Raw genomic sequence first — 17,069 nt, 5'->3', positions numbered from 1 at the left:
TGAAGTCACTTGTGACTTTAGAATTCAATATTTTTTGTTGCTCTCGGTTTCCCCTCTAACTTCTCCTGAACTAAGCTTGAACTTACTTACTGGTCATGTGTGTGTGACGAACAACTGATTCTTTACTCTGTTGAGCATATAAACAGTCAGACGACAAACATTGTTTCTGTGCAGAAAGAAAAAAAGTGTGTGAGACATTAAGGAATATCAGTGGACAATAGGAGGTCAAAAGATTCAACATTCATTTTATTGGTTTGGTTTTTTGAGTACAGTGGTTATTTTCAGCCATTCTGGCATTCACAGAGAAGACAAAAAACACAAAACTGGAAACAAGAAATAGCTTTCTGATAATAGCTCTGGCTCAGTCTAGTCGTTATGACAATAACAACAACTCTGCGTACCTGATCAACAACACAGACACATAACACATAAACGTGAAAAAAAACTGTCCAAAAATGGCACTAATAATACTTTTGAAATTCTGTGTGGTTTATAAAAAAGACATATCTATTTACATTCAATTTGAATAATTATCATTTGGAAAAAAACTAAAACATATACCGTATGAGAGTGACATATTAAGAGAAATAAAACACTGATTATTCTTGAGAAAATATATATAATATCAATTATACTATCAGAGTAGGTTCCATTATGTAGTTCAAGTGCTATTAATAGGAATATACAGGGGACCTCTGCCATAGGCAACACGAGGCAGCCATTTTGGCTCCCCTGTGAGAGTGGCATAACTCAAGGTGCAGCTCAGAGGTCAGGGTAATAGGTCAAAGGTTACAGGGTTCAGTCATAGCTCCGCCTCTGAGACACAGTAATAAGTGGTTAGTACAGAGTACAGACATGGAAAAGCGTGGGAGTGGGGGGCGTAACCTGGCCAAAGCAGATTTCCACCCTATCACTCCTGGGTAACTGAAGTTAAGATACTTGGTTTAATACAAAGTGTTCTCTTTTGTCATTGTCCATGACATCCTCTACTAGTTGCTGTGTAGTTAGAGGGTGAAGGATGAGAGGGTACTGGTAAAGAGGGCACACGAGGCCAGTGCTCCTTCCTTATTGGTTGCCAGGGTTTGTCACTCCATGCAGCACTGTTGTTCCATGTAGAGGTCTGAAATAACAGTTCAGTTCTGACTGTCTCGTTTCACACAATGAGACATCCACAGAATTAGAGTCAGGGGTCAGGGGACGTCAATGAGACATCCACAGAATTAGAGTCAGGGGTCAGGGGACGTCAATGAGACATCCACAGAATTAGAGTCAGGGGTCAGGGGACGTCAATGAGACATCCACAGAATTAGAGTCAGGGGTCAGGGGACGTCAATGAGACATCCACAGAATTAGAGTCAGGGGTCAGGGGACGTCAATGAGACATCCACAGAATTAGAGTCAGGGGACGTCAATGAGACGTGGAGTCCAGCTGATGATGTCATCATCTAGGCTGGTCAGAGGATGACCAACAAAGTGACGACCAATGAAGATAATTTAGAGACACTGACTGACCGTGTGTTTGTGAGAGCTAACCTAATGCACGGCCCACTAACCACCATCACAAATAAAACATATTCTACTTAGAACAGGAAAAAATCATTATCATTAGCAGCTTCATCTACGACTCTAATTTGAAAAATAGAAACATTTGTCGTTTTTCATATAGAAAAAAATGACTATGCATATCTCCATGTGGACGGGTTGTACTCTACAGTGAGTTGGTGTGTGTGTGTGTTAGATGGTAGTGTGTGTTAGTGAGAGAGAGAGGTGGCACTACGTGTGCATGCGTGTCTTGACGTATTCATCAGAACATGTGTGTACTTGCTAGAACGCTCTTTACCTGCTCTACCTCTTATCTCATCCCCCTTCCTTTTCACACACCTTGTCTCCCTCCCTGTCCCTCCATGTGCTGCACACCTCTGATATCTGACTGTCTCTACCTCTCTCTCTCTTTCTGTCTTTTCTCCCATCCATCCAGATAGGTGAGGAGGGGTGTGTTGGGGCATGTGGTGCTAGCAGACGGTCTGTTGGCTGGACAGGGGGCTCTCCAGAGACATGCTGGTGGGAGACAGTTCTGGACGGTTGTTCTTAAACATGGAGGAAATATAGAAGGCCTGGAGAGACACAGATAAAACACTGTCTGTCAAACACAGATACATAGAGATGGAACACTGTCCGTCAAACACAGATACATAGAGATGGAATACTGTCCGTCAAACACAGATACATAGAGATGGAACACTGTCCGTTAAACACAGATACATAGAGATGGAATACTGTCCGTTAAACACAGATACATAGAGATGGAACACTGTCCGTTAAACACAGATACATAGAGATGGAACACTGTCCGTTAAACACAGATACATAGAGATGGAACACTGTCCGTTAAACACAGATACATAGAGATGGAACACTGTCCGTTAAACACGGATACATAGAGATGGAACACTGTCCGTTAAACACAGATACATAGAGATGGAACACTGTCCGTTAAACACAGATACATAGAGATGGAACACTGTCCGTCAAACACAGATACATAGAGATGGAACACTGTCCGTCAAACACGGATACATAGAGATGGAACACTGTCCGTCAAACACAGATACATAGAGATGGAACACTGTCCGTCAAACACAGATACTTAGAGATGGAACACTGTCCGTCAAACACAGATACATAGAGATGGAACACTGTCCGTCAAACACAGATACATAGAGATGGAACACTGTCCGTCAAACACGGATACATAGAGATGGAACACTGTCCGTCAAACACAGATACATAGAGATGGAACACTGTCCGTCAAACACAGATACTTAGAGATGGAACACTGTCCGTCAAACACAGATACATAGAGATGGAACACTGTCCGTCAAACACGGATACATAGAGATGGAACACTGTCCGTCAAACACAGATACATAGAGATGGAACACTGTCTGTCAAACACAGATACATAGAGATGGAACACTGTCCGTTAAACACAGATACATAGAGATGGAACACTGTCCGTTAAACACAGATACATAGAGATGGAACACTGTCCGTTAAACACAGATACATAGAGATGGAACACTGTCCGTCAAACACAGATACATAGAGATGGAACACTGTCCGTTAAACACAGATACATAGAGATGGAACACTGTCCGTCAAACACAGATACATAGAGATGGAACACTGTCCGTCAAACACACAAAGGCAACCAAGAGAATCCGTCAAACATAAGACAGATATCCCAACCGCCAGAGAGACTGGTTATACAGCTCAGCCTGACCCAGATGAGATCCCACCATATAGGGACTGAATGAGACAAATACAGATTGTATAGGCAGATAGATAAATACAGATTGGATGGATAGGACATGATGCCCTGTTATTGTTTAGGCAGGCATGGTTGACATTATTTCATCCTGTAAGCCTGACTGACATAGGAGATCATACATCAACACATTTGTTCCCAATCCCACAGCTCCATAGAGCCAGAGGGAGGAGAGAGACAGACACTTACCACCCAGTAGGCGGTGAGGCCTCCCTGGATGAAGCCGGTGATCACGTCGGTGGGGTGGTGGCGGTAGTCAGAGATGCGGCTCAGCCCGGTGTACACGGCTATCATCACCAGCAGGAACTGTAGTAGCGGGCGCAGCAGACGAGCCCCTCGCCATGACAACCGCGCCTGCAGGTAGAACTGGAGAAGGAGAGCAGCGTCATATGATCAGAGCCTTCAAATATGAGAAGTGTGTGTGTGTGTGTGCAGGCCCTCTCATGCATTTTTGCATGCGTCTGTGTGTGTGCATAAACTGCAGCGTAGTTGGTTCTTTCCACAGTGATCTGGTCACATGGTACATTAAACACAGCTAACACACACACGTCTAGAGGGTGAGGAAGAGGACCTGGCATTAGTCCATCCACACTGAGCTCAGCACCCTAATAAACCTCTCCTCCATCTCATCTTGCCCTCCAAGCCCCATCATTACTACAATAGAGGAGGAGTGTCTGTCAGTCAGGGACCGGACAGAGACTGACTGAGGGGTCAGGGGTTAACTGTAGAGATGCATGGTGCTGTTTCTGAGGTGACTCCTGCCAGGCCTGGGCCTGTCACTGGAACATGTGGAACGTATTCCTCCGGAGGGGAGGAGAGCTGGAAGCAGGTGTCAGTCTTCTGTCCCATGGATTCTAAAGGACACAGTCAGTCTGCAGTAGTAGTACTAGCTATACGCCAGGAAGCCACAGACGGGATGGAGGGAAGATAGGGGGAGAAGAGAGGGAGAAGAGGACACAGAATGAAGAATGAGGCCCCTTGTTTTTCTCAGGACACTCAACTGCTCTCAATGCCTCACTCTCTTTCTCTCCCTCTTTCTCTCTGTCCCTTTCTGATAAGTGGGGGTGAGGAGGACCTGAGAGATCTATTAACAATGTTTTTGAATGGTGAATCCTCTCCTTTTATCAGATTGAATTTTAATGAGTTTCATATATATTTCCCGTAAATAGTTTTGCGATTATTCCAGTCATATTCCGGGCCATTGGAGACTTAATGAAGTGGAGGAATTCCGTTTATAATGTGAATGAATACATTATGGGAACAAATGCTTGAGCCATGATGGGCTTTTGTCTTCCTCTGTCATTTCTCACCCCACAATGTGTTCCTCACTAATGGTCCAGTAGAGAGAGAGAGGAGCGGAGTGGGGTTCTCTTGTTGAAAGAAGCCTGTGGATCTCTCAGCATCCCCCTCCCCAAACAAGGAGTGCTCTGTCTGCTCTACATCTCTACCTCTATTCATGTTCCCTGTGGAAAACTTCCTCCCTCTCCCTTTTCATTTCAGGCAGGACGGCTTTTGAAAAGTTGTCTTTCTCAGAGTTTGCATGTACAATGTGTGTATGTGAGTGTGTTTGAATGTCTGAGTGTTTGTGAGTATGTGTGTGAGTGAGTGTGCACTCCATCTCTACAGGGACAAAGTGTCCAATATCGTCTTTCATAATTACAGTGAAAGTTAAAACTGTCAACGATCATTCATTCCTTCCTTCAAATAATCTGTAGTAATCCCAGCTAAAGCAGGTGACTTCAAGTGTATAAACGTTACTTGGCAGGTGTGCTGTTCTTTGTCGCCACAGGCACGTGCAAGTGTGTGTGTGTGTGTGTGTGTGTGTGTGTGTGTGTGTGTGTGTGTGTGTGTGTGTGTGTGTGTGTGTGTGTGTGTGTGTGTGTGTGTGTGTGTGTGTGTGTGTGTGTGTGTGTGTGTGTGTGTGTGTCTCTCCAATTGCCAGTGACACTTACCGCCAGGTAGAGCATGGTGTACATGGCAAAAGAGGAATGGCCAGAGAAAAAGGACTTCCTGAAAGATAAAGGGATAACAGGGATGTCATTCATTAACCCAGTTATCTAGTGTCAATATTGCTCCATCTCAATCTATGGTAATAAACATACCAATAGTTTCTCACAAAGACAGACTTTCACTTTGACTAGACTAGCAGCGTTTGGGTCTATTCCATCTCAATTCCAGTCAGTGCATGACTTTTTAGGATTGCATAAAAATGGAAAAATCTCATATCCAATCCAACTGACAGGAATTGAGCTAGAATTGAGCCCAACTCTGATACACTGAAGCTTGATTCACATTACAGGACCAACCAGAACTGCACAGTGCTCGTTCTGATATTTATTTTCACGTTGTCCTTTCCTGCACGGTTCCAGCAACTATGGTGTCTGTGTAACCAGGCCAGCTCAGTTTGGCCAGGCCTGGCCCTATAGTGTGAATAGGGAAGGCGTCTCTCTCGGTACTGACCTGGCCTCCTCCACAATCTTGTGTTTGGACTGCCTGCAGGTGACCTGGGCCACGTAGGAGCCGGGGACGCAGTTGAGCGAGGCGTATGTCACGTTGCACACCGACAGGAAGTTAGGTCGCAGGCGCCCCACACTCAGCTTGGCCATGTTGGTCAATGATTGGCCCACGCAGCAGCCGAACAGGAAGCTTCCCAGCTCCTTATAGAGGCAGGACACGTAGAGATTGCGCACGAAGGCCCGCGATTGCACCTCACGGAATCGAACCCGATAACACTCGCCCAGCGCAATCTGGCCAGGGAAGAAGAGGAGGAACAAGAGTTAGAATCAGTCCTCTTCGGAAAAAAGCTGCGCTAGATACCGGTAGAAAAACGACGCTACACTTTCACAGCGTATTGTAAAAGAGAAGGTTTTTTCAATGACCTGACTAAATAAAGGCTAAATATTGAATGGCTCATAAATACATCTACTTCCAGGTGAACCTCTTGTCTGCTTACAGTGAGTGTGTAAGATAGTATGTCATGTGTATATACTCAGTAAGATCCTACAGTGTATAAGTGGTGATAGTATGTCATGTGTATATATACTCAGTAAGATCCTACAGTGTGTAAGTGGTGATAGTATGTCATGTGTATATATACTCAGTAAGATCCTACAGTGTGTAAGATAGTATGTCATGTGTATATACTCAGTAAGATCCTACAGTGTGTAAGTGGTGATAGTATGTCATGTGTATATATACTCAGTAAGATCCTACAGTGTGTAAGATAGTATGTCATGTGTATATATACTCAGTAAGATCCTACAGTGTGTAAGTGGTGATAGTATGGCATGTGTATATATACTCAGTAAGATCCTACAGTGTGTAAGTGGTGATAGTATGGCATGTGTATATACTCAGTAAGATCCTACAGTGTGTAAGTGGTGATAGTATGGCATGTGTATATACTCAGTAAGATCCTACAGTGTGTAAGTGGTGATAGTATGTCATGTGTATATACTCAGTAAGATCCTACAGTGTGTAAGTGGTGATAGTATGGCATGTGTATATATACTCAGTAAGATCCTACAGTGTGTAAGTGGTGATAGTATGTCATGTGTATATATACTCAGTAAGATCCTACAGTGTGTAAGTGGTGATAGTATGGCATGTGTATATATACTCAGTAAGATCCTACAGTGTGTAAGATAGTATGTCATGTGTATATACTCAGTAAGATCCTACAGTGTGTAAGTGGTGATAGTATGTCATGTGTATATACTCAGTAAGATCCTACAGTGTGTAAGTGGTGATAGTATGGCATGTGTATATATACTCAGTAAGATCCTACAGTGTGTAAGTGGTGATAGTATGTCATGTGTATATATACTCAGTAAGATCCTACAGTGTGTAAGTGGTGATAGTATGGCATGTGTATATATACTCAGTAAGATCCTACAGTGTGTAAGATAGTATGTCATGTGTATATACTCAGTAAGATCCTACAGTGTGTAAGTGGTGATAGTATGTCATGTGTATATACTCAGTAAGATCCTACAGTGTGTAAGTGGTGATAGTATGTCATGTGTATATACTCAGTAAGATCCTACAGTGTGTAAGTGGTGATAGTATGGCATGTGTATATATACTCAGTAAGATCCTACAGTGTGTAAGTGGTGATAGTATGTCATGTGTATATACTCAGTAAGATCCTACAGTGTGTAAGTGGTGATAGTATGTCATGTGTATATACTCAGTAAGATCCTACAGTGTGTAAGTGGTGATAGTATGTCATGTGTATATACTCAGTAAGATCCTACAGTGTGTAAGTGGTGATAGTATGTCATGTGTATATACTCAGTAAGATCCTACAGTGTGTAAGATAGTATGTCATGTGTATATATACTCAGTAAGATCCTACAGTGTGTAAGTGGTGATAGTATGTCATGTGTATATATACTCAGTAAGATCCTACAGTGTGTAAGATAGTATGTCATGTGTATATATACTCAGTAAGATCCTACAGTGTGTAAGTGGTGATAGTATGTCATGTGTATATACTCAGTAAGATCCTACAGTGTGTAAGATAGTATGTCATGTGTATATATACTCAGTAAGATCCTACAGTGTGTAAGTGGTGATAGTATGTCATGTGTATATATACTCAGTAAGATCCTACAGTGTGTAAGATAGTATGTCATGTGTATATACTCAGTAAGATCCTACAGTGTATAAGTGGTGATAGTATGTCATGTGTATATATACTCAGTAAGATCCTACAGTGTGTAAGTGGTGATAGTATGTCATGTGTATATATACTCAGTAAGATCCTACAGTGTATAAGTGGTGATAGTATGTCATGTATATATACTCAGTAAGATCCTACAGTGTATAAGTGGTGATAGTATGTCATGTGTATATACTCAGTAAGATCCTACAGTGTATAAGTGGTGTGTTGTGTGTCTCACCGTGAGGCCAGTGATGACGATGCCCCCAGCGATAAGCAGTGCGTCAGGGATGGCCTCTCTCTCCAGGAAGGGGTAGGTGATGCTCTGGTCCCCACAGAAGAAACCCCTCCGGTACGGAGTCACCGCCTTCAACTCACACGCAAAGAACGGGATGGAGGCTAGAGAGACAGAGAGAGAAGGGGGGGTTTAGACACAGTTATGAGGGAGATGAAGAGACAGAATAGGAAGAAAATATGAGTGTGTGTGTGTGTGTGTGTGTGTGTGTGTGTGTGTGTGTGTGTGTGTGTGTGTGTGTGTGTGTGTGTGTGTGTGTGTGTGTGTGTGTGTGTGTGTGTGTGTGTGTGTGTGTGTGTGTGTGTGTGTGTGTGTGTGTGTGTGTGTGTGTGTGAAAAGAGTAAGAGTGACGCATCGCACAGCGAGCCAAGACAAAGAGGTGTCATTGATCCTTGATCCCGTTTTATATGAGAAGGGTTTAGGAGACAGGATATAAGCCTGGGTGCAATCTGAGGAGGGGGCGGGTCTTAGGCCTGTCCGTCATCCACTGACTGGATTCAAGATCTCCCAAAGTATGTGGCATTCCTTACATACTGGAGCTCAGAGGCTGGAGGAGGGGGAGACGAGAGAGAGACAGAGATGACAGTGCAGGATGAAGGATTATTCAGGAGGAGAGGAGACAGAGAGTCTATTACACAGAAAATGACAAAGTGGTGAAAGCCAAAGGGTTTTACAGTAAACTAATAGCCAGGCTACAGTATAGACTATAACGTGACTGCAGAGACCTCCAATAGAAAGGGAATAGAGTAGTCTTTTGTGTCCAATAATAAGGGAATAGAAATAGTGTAGTGTGGCACAGAGACGCACAAGGAGTGTACAACAGTAAACATTAACTACCACTGTATTGGCAGAATATTTATTAAATCAACGTAGTAACACATTACCTTTTTATTTTTATTTCTTGTTGGCTAACCAATTAAAAGTGTGTGTGTAAGGAAGGCGTAAAGGGTGGTCAAGGTCTGTCTTTCTTAAGCAAACAAACCTCGCTGCAACCTGCCCTGCTGCTGGTGAAAGTTCATTGGGTAAAGATTGTGCAACCTCGTTATGATACTGGCACCAGTCACACAGCAGGGAGGATGAAATCAAATCCAAGGCTATAACTGAAATTAAATCTACACCACTACACTCACTCTGAACTTCCAAACTCCCCTTCTAGTTCCTCTCTCTGCTCCCCACAGCCGCTCTAGCCCATCATGTAGTCCCCTATCCCATGCCCCCATAGCCCTCTCCCCCATGGAACAGGGAGAGCATGGGACTAATGATTAACCTCTCCCTCATCATAGAGCCTGGAACTGGAGCGGGCCCAGGCAAACACTGCTGCTGCCAGGAAATCTCAGAGAGACTACGTGACAGGAGGAGAGGACAACACAGGCCATTAGAGACTGTAGATCAACAGTAGCCGACGGGAGAAGGACATGGCTCACTGACCTTCATTGTGACTTTCTGTGAGTCTACCAGAGTTCAACAGGTTTCAGTCTACCTGCACTATATAACCATGAATACTCTACAGATATATCTCACTCACAGTACCAGTCAGTCAATCATACATACTACCAAAACAGATCCATACAGCCACCCTTTCACCCCAAGACATACAGTTAAGAACCTACACACATCAATGTACCTAAGGACCAATACAATTTAGGAATGAAAACGAGTAGTGTAGCGTCATTGGCTTATAAGCAGGGTACAGTTACTGTAGTATACAGCAAATGTCTGCTTGTGACCTTTGTTAATACTGGAAGTATGGAAGATTGTCAGAAGACCTTTGCTAATACTGGAAGTTTGTCAGAGATAAAGACCAAACAGACATATCCTCTGGTTAAGAGAAGGCACGGGAGGGCCTGAAAGACAGAGGGAGGGAGGGAGGGAGGGAGGGAGGGAGGGAGGGAGGGAGGGAGGGAGGGAGGGAGGGAGAAACACGTTGCAGGCAGATAGCAGAGGCTCTGACGACAGCAGAGAGAGAGGAGAGCTAGACGGAGGGGAGAGAGCGAGAGAAGAGAGATAGTGCAAACATCTCACCTGACCCTGATCTTTGCCTGATCTACATCTCCTGCCAGAATCACATGCTCCTCATTTCAGACGCATTTAGACCACACACACACGCACACACACACGGCACACACATAAACACACCATGGCGTGCGACTCCAAGCTGCAGCCCTCTACAGAGCCTCTGACATCACGCAAGGGCCTAACTCCAGACCACCGTAGAAAAGCCAGATCTCTCCCAGAGAAGTGAGAGAGAGTGGCTGTCTGGAGTTGGTAAGGACCCAGTACCATGACTCAGTACAAAGACAGAGATGAAGGTAAAGATGTTGTATATGCATCAGGAGGCCTTACTTAGGTACTTAAAGGGATTTTTACCATGAATGTCTCATGGTAGTGTGGGGTATGAAAAATGGGTCAACTTTGAGAACCTCCATTTCCTGAATGTTTTGCCATTCAGGTTCAAAAAAGTCCCTTTCTGACCACTTCCAACATGGCCAAACATGTATGAAAGGTTTCATTCAAACCAAAAGAGGTGCAGTCAGAAAGGGATTGAAATCATATGGAACGGCCCAGAAGAGAGATGTGGTTCTCCTGACTCAAGCACACACTGACAAGGTCAGGGGCTGAAACCATGTATAGGTTTTATAGCTTTACTCTGAAAACACATGACATGGTGGTGTCTACGCTTGGGCCATCCACCACAATAGGCTACTTCTTTATCAAAATGCTCTCTCTCTCTGTCTGTATCTGGGCCAAAGTTACGGTTATAATCAATGTTATTGTGGTTTGTCAGTCTGCTAATGGACAGCGTCTCCATTCCTGCCATAATAAAAGTGTGGGGCTGGCTGGTTGAGGCGTTAGTGCTGGGTCCTCTAGTGTGTTTCTCACAGTAATGGGAGCCATCAACCACTCAGTAGGCAAACTATGACCGCGACCCTGTCAATGATGTATTGACCGCTCTGTAAATATGTGTGTGTTGTCATTTCCACATTTGTGTGTTAAAGTCCATAAGCAGCACATTAGAGCTGCTGCCTATATACATAGGCTTGAAATCACCGGCCACTTGAATAAATGGAACACTAGCCACTTTAATAATGTTTATACATGTTCCATTACTCATCTCATTGATATATACTGCATTCTATTGTACTGTATCTTAGTCTGTGCCGCTCTGACAGTGCTCGTCCATATATTTATAGATTCTTAATTCCATTCCTTTACATAGATGTGTATGTACTGAAATCGTTAGATATTACTTGTTAGATATTACTGCACTGTCGGAGATAGAAACACAAGCATTTCGCTACACCCGCAATAACATCTGCTAAACACGTGTATGTGACCAATAACATTTGACTTGATTTGACAGCCTGGGCTCACATGGCCGGGACCCAACAACGCTCGCTTACAGAGCTCCTCAAAATGCTACTCTCAAACAACACAGTCCACACAAAAAAGAGGCCGCCAGTTTGCCACATACCAACCTCAATCCACAAAACACATCTTATACAAACTTCCCAAACACACATCACTGTGAAACCATGGAGAACACACAGAACACATATGTGATATGTTCTGCAGCAGAACACACACTGTCAACCGAGCCTGCACCGAGCCTATACAACCTCAGAGGTCTGAGAGGTCTCAGCCAGTCCCAGTAAAGTTCCAGTCTTTACACTGGGGTTTACAGCGGCTCTAAACGCTTTCACAAGAAGATGCAAAAGACACTCCAGAGCCCCTCACCTCATCTGTCAGGCAGCTGTGAGCAAACCGCTGCACCTGGCCAAGAGCAGCCTCAGAGGACACAGCAGCAGAGCAGAGTGGAGCAGAGAAAGAGGGAGGGAGGGAGGGAGAGAGAGATACACTAACATAGACCCACACACACACACGTGCCAAATGTGCTGTTGGACAGAGTTGGAATGCTTTCAAATAGTCAAAGGGAGAGACAGAGAGGGAGGAGAAACAGGAAGAGAGAGAGGGCGAGGGAATGGGAGGAGAGGGGATATGTGCCTCACTCTTCAGAAACTCTTCTGGTTCTAATTTACACTTCTATGACCACAGCCCAGAATGAGCTCACTGTGAGAAGAGAACAACAACACAGAGAAAACCAGAACAGCCATGGAGAAAGAGAATAAAAACAGAGAGAGAGAGAGAGAGCAGAGAGCAGGAGGGTGGAGGAGGGGGCAGATACGTTACGTGTTAGTTATTATGTGTGTTATTTATGCAGATGCTTTGAGGGCATATTACTCATAATGTGTACCAGTCAATAAAACAGTGTCAAACTCAAAAGACTGGAAAACATGGTTAGAGGGGGTACGGAAAATTGACAAACAGAGAAAGGGAGAGAGAGGGGGATGGATAAGGGGTTGGAGGGCTCTAGAGAGGGAGAGAGAGGGGGATGGATAAGGGGTTGGGGGCTCTAGAGAGGGAGAGAGAGGGGGATGGATAAGGGGTTGGGGGCTCTAGAGAGGGAGAGAGAGGGGGATGGATAGGGGTTGGGGGCTCTAGAGAGGGAGAGAGAGGGGGATGGATAAGGGGTTGGGGGCTCTAGAGAGGGAGAGAGAGGGGGATGGATAAGGGGTTGGGGGGCTCTAGAGAGGGAGAGAGAGGGGGATGGATAAGGGGTTGGGGGCTCTAGAGAGGGGAGAGAGGGGGATGGATAAGGGGTTGGGGGCTCTAGAGAGGGAGAGAGAGGGGATGGATAAGGAGTTGGGGGCTCTAGAGAGGAGAGAGAGGGGGATGGATAAGGGATTGGGGGCTCTAGAGGGAGAGAGAGGGGGATAGATAAGGGGTTGGGGGCTCTAGAGGGAGAGAGAGGGGGATAGATAAGGGGTTGGGGGGCTCTAGAGGGAGAGAGAGGGGGATGGATAAGGGATTGGGGGGCTCTAGAGGGAGAGAGAGGGGATAGATAAGGGGTTGGGGGGCTCTAGAGAGGGAGAGAGAGGGGGATGGATAAGGGGTTGGGGGCTCTAGAGAGGGAGAGAGAGGGGGATGGATAAGGGGTTGGGGGCTCTAGAGAGGAGAGAGAGGGGATGGATAAGGGGTTGGGGGCTCTAGAGATGGATAAGGGGTTGGGGGGGGAGGAGAGAGAGGGGATGGATAAGGGGTTGGGGGCTCTAGAGAGGGAGAGAGAGGGGGATGGATAAGGGATTGGGGGCTCTAGAGGGAGAGAGAGGGGGATAGATAAGGGGTTGGGGGCTCTAGAGGGAGAGAGAGGGGGATAGATAAGGGGTTGGGGGCTCTAGAGGGAGAGAGGGGGATGGATAAGGGATTGGGGGCTCTAGAGGGAGAGAGAGGGGGATAGATAAGGGGTTGGGGGCTCTAGAGGGAGAGAGAGGGGGATAGATAAGGGGTTGGGGGCTCTAGAGAGGGAGAGAGAGGGGGATAGATAAGGGGTTGGGGGCTCTAGAGGGAGAGAGAGGGGGATAGATAAGGGGTTGGGGGCTCTAGAGAGGGAGAGAGAGGGGGATAGATAAGGGGTTGGGGGCTCTAGAGAGGGAGAGAGAGGGGGATGGATAAGGGGTTGGGGGGCTCTAGAGAGGGAGAGAGAGGGGGATGGATAAGGGATTGGGGGCTCTAGAGAGGGGAGAGAGAGGGGGATGGATAAGGGGTTGGGGGCTCTAGAGAGGAGAGAGAGGGGGATAGATAAGGGGTTGGGGGCTCTAGAGGGAGAGAGAGGGGGATAGATAAGGGGTTGGGGGCTCTAGAGGGAGAGAGAGGGGGATGGATAAGGGATTGGGGGCTCTAGAGGGGAGAGAGGGGGATAGATAAGGGGTTGGGGGCTCTAGAGGGAGAGAGAGGGGGATAGATAAGGGGTTGGGGGCTCTAGAGAGGGAGAGAGAGGGGGATAGATAAGGGGTTGGGGGCTCTAGAGGGAGAGAGAGGGGGATAGATAAGGGGTTGGGGGCTCTAGAGAGGGAGAGAGAGGGGGATAGATAAGGGGTTGGGGGCTCTAGAGAGGGAGAGAGAGGGGGATGGATAAGGGGTTGGGGGCTCTAGAGAGGAGAGAGAGGGGGATAGATAAGGGGTTGGGGGCTCTAGAGAGGGAGAGAGAGATTGAGAATTGAGAGATGTGGTGAAGTGTTTCACAGACGGAGACGATTAGCGGTGGTTCTGGAATGTGAGGGTCAGAGAACTGGGCTCTGTTGGGACCTGCTCTGTAAACAGGACCTCGCCTCGTCCAGCAGAATACCCCCAGAACACACACACACAAACCCCACTTGCACACACAAACAACCCACAAAACACCACATGGACTAACACGCAACCAAATAAGCCACATAAAAACCCAAACTACCCCCAAAAACCTCAACCAACCATAGCTAACCAAATAAACCACGCTGGAGCCAAAGAAACCACAGAAAACTAAACAACCCATAGACAGGCACTGAACAAACACACAGACATACCCAATCGAACAGCTTCACCAAACAGTACTAGTATATTATTAACACATGAATATCAATACTAGACTGTAACATAGCCTACTACTCAACAGGGCATCAACCAACATTTTAGGTAACAGTCACTATATAGTATACCATGGGTGCTGAGTGACCAGTGACCACTGGATCTCTTGAGGGGTGAACACACACTGTCCTGGGCAGGGGAGGGGACAGTCACTGGGGAAGAGAGGAGAACGATCCCCTACTATCCTCCAGGGGTGGTCCGTCTCTCTTCAGCCAGGCAGGCCTCAAGGGCCAGTGCCAGGGCCTCTGGTCCTCAACCTCAGGTCTAAACTGCTTGTTTATCCAGAAGTCAATCTACTGCTACTGATGTAGTGAATCATCACATAGAGAGGTGCTGTTACTCTAACTTTAGTGAACCCTGCTGTAATCCCTAATAATAGCATTGTAACTGGTGTAGTGAATCATTACATAGAGGTGCTGTTACTCTAACTTTAGTAAACCCTGCTGTAATCCCTAATAATAGCATTGTAACTGGTGTAGTGAATCATCACATAGAGGTGCTGTTACTCTAACTTTAGTCAACCCTGCTGTAATCCCTAATAATAGCATTGTAACTGGTGTAGTGAATCATTACATAGAGGTGCTGTTACTCTAACTTTAGTAAGCCCTGCTGTAATCCCTAATAATAGCATTGTAACTGGTGTAGTGAATAATCACATAGGGCGGCAGCGTAGCCTAGTGGTTAGAGCGTTGGACTAGTAACCGGAAGGTTGCGAGTTCAAACCCCCGAGCTGACAACAGTGGGTTAACTGCCCCTGAACAGGCAGTTAACCCACTGTTCCCAGGCCGTCATTGAAAATAAGAATATGTTCTTAACTGACTTACCTGGTTAAATAAAGGTAAAAAAAATAATTTAAAAAAATAGACAGGTGCTGTTACTCTAACTTTAGTAAACCCTGCTGTAATCCCTAATAATAGCATTGTAACTGGTAGATGTGTCTACTATACAGAGCTGGACTTCTATTCCCAGAAGACTGTTCTTAGACAATGTGTCCCGGCCACAACATAGTGTGTATGTCTATCTGTGTTGAGTCAGTGAGAGTCACAGAGTAGGACCAGTCGTCTTTTGTGTTTCACCTGACAGTTAAGGACAAAGAGTCTATGTATAAAATAGTAGTTGGGTGTGCAACACACACACGGACACACACCCACTATACAGGGGTTAGCCTGGTAAGCCTCAGACAGGAGATGAAGTCATTGGCACCTGGGCTGTGATTATGACTAGTAAACCACCATCCTCCTGATTAGAGTGACTGTGTGTGTGACTGTGTGTGTGTGACTGTGTGTGTGTGTGACTGTGTGTGTGAGTCTGCCCTGCTCGAATATGTGTGTGGATGAGCACTACGGTGCGGGGGGGGTTGCTGTACCCTCTCCTAAATTGTCTGGATTGTTCTAACTGGGTGCACTGTTCACTGTTTTGTCTGCCATGATGCCTACACAAAAAGACTGATCATCAAGGGACAAAGCCTGGGAAACAAAAACAGCCCAACGGCATCTCACTGGCTATCTGATATCAGCAGCATCTGCTGCAGCTGGACTCACATACACACACAACCAGAATGTTATTTACTGCACACATAATCACTAACATAATCACTCGATACACGGTCTATCTGTCCATAGTACCCACGAAACAACAGAGCTAACTCAAAAAACTAATCAGGAGGAAGAGATGAAAGCCTACTTCCAATTTCCAAGCCTCTGAACCCCCCTCCCTCCCACCCACTATCGGTAGTGCTGTCTCTAGTTTCCAGGCTGTGTAACTGTTACTGTAGCTGTCGTCAGGTCCAGACACGCTTCCCCCTAGCCTCTCTGTTCTAACCCCACTCCACTGACTTGTTCCTGCAGCACTGCAGCCGTGCTCTGGAGCTAAGGGTGTGTGGCGAGGGATGGCTGACAGAGAGTAGGGGAACATAAAGGGGCCTGTCTGCCTGGCGGTCTCGGTGGTATGTATGTAAAGGGGTTTGGTGGTCTGTGGCGTAGCGTGAAGGTAAGGGTGTGTGTGGTTCAGGCTGGGTGGCTAGAGAGGCGGCTGTCTGTCTGCAGTGTGACAGTAAGGGTAGGGGGAGTGCTCTGTCTGCTTGTCTGTGGTATATGATATGTGCAGTGAGGACTGTGCTGTCAGACTGTTTGGTTTAGTGGTTTGTCTGTGGTTGGAAGAGACAGCCAGACAGAAGAGGGTTGGGGCTGAGGTGGATAAAGGAGGATCCGGCAGGTAAGATGTGTCAGGAGGATAGGATGATGAGGTAGATAGGGGGCCGTGCTGGGAAGGCACCAGGAGGGGGGCTGTCTGAAAGCCAACATGGAGGAGCAGGGGGTAGA

General features: G+C 46.1%; 1 protein-coding gene across 1 annotated transcript in view; it reads right to left on the bottom strand.

The window, feature by feature from the left end:
* Positions 1-228: 228 nt before the first annotated feature.
* Positions 229-17,069, bottom strand: part of LOC124015477 (phospholipid phosphatase 3-like) — a 39,312-nt gene continuing 22,471 nt past the window's right edge. The window contains exons 2-6 of the mRNA XM_046330681.1: positions 8,233-8,390; positions 5,789-6,075; positions 5,281-5,338; positions 3,518-3,694; positions 229-2,114 (exon numbers count right to left, since the gene is read on the bottom strand). Of these exons, the coding sequence (XP_046186637.1) occupies positions 2,013-2,114; positions 3,518-3,694; positions 5,281-5,338; positions 5,789-6,075; positions 8,233-8,390 (782 nt within the window). The 3' untranslated portion in view covers positions 229-2,012. The remainder of the gene's footprint in view (positions 2,115-3,517; positions 3,695-5,280; positions 5,339-5,788; positions 6,076-8,232; positions 8,391-17,069) is intronic.

Source organism: Oncorhynchus gorbuscha, linkage group LG26 (assembly GCF_021184085.1).
Source record: "Oncorhynchus gorbuscha isolate QuinsamMale2020 ecotype Even-year linkage group LG26, OgorEven_v1.0, whole genome shotgun sequence".
NCBI classification, from domain to species: domain Eukaryota; kingdom Metazoa; phylum Chordata; class Actinopteri; order Salmoniformes; family Salmonidae; genus Oncorhynchus; species Oncorhynchus gorbuscha.
The sequence above is the reverse complement of the archived record's forward strand: the minus strand, read 5'-3'. Positions and strand labels throughout refer to the sequence as shown.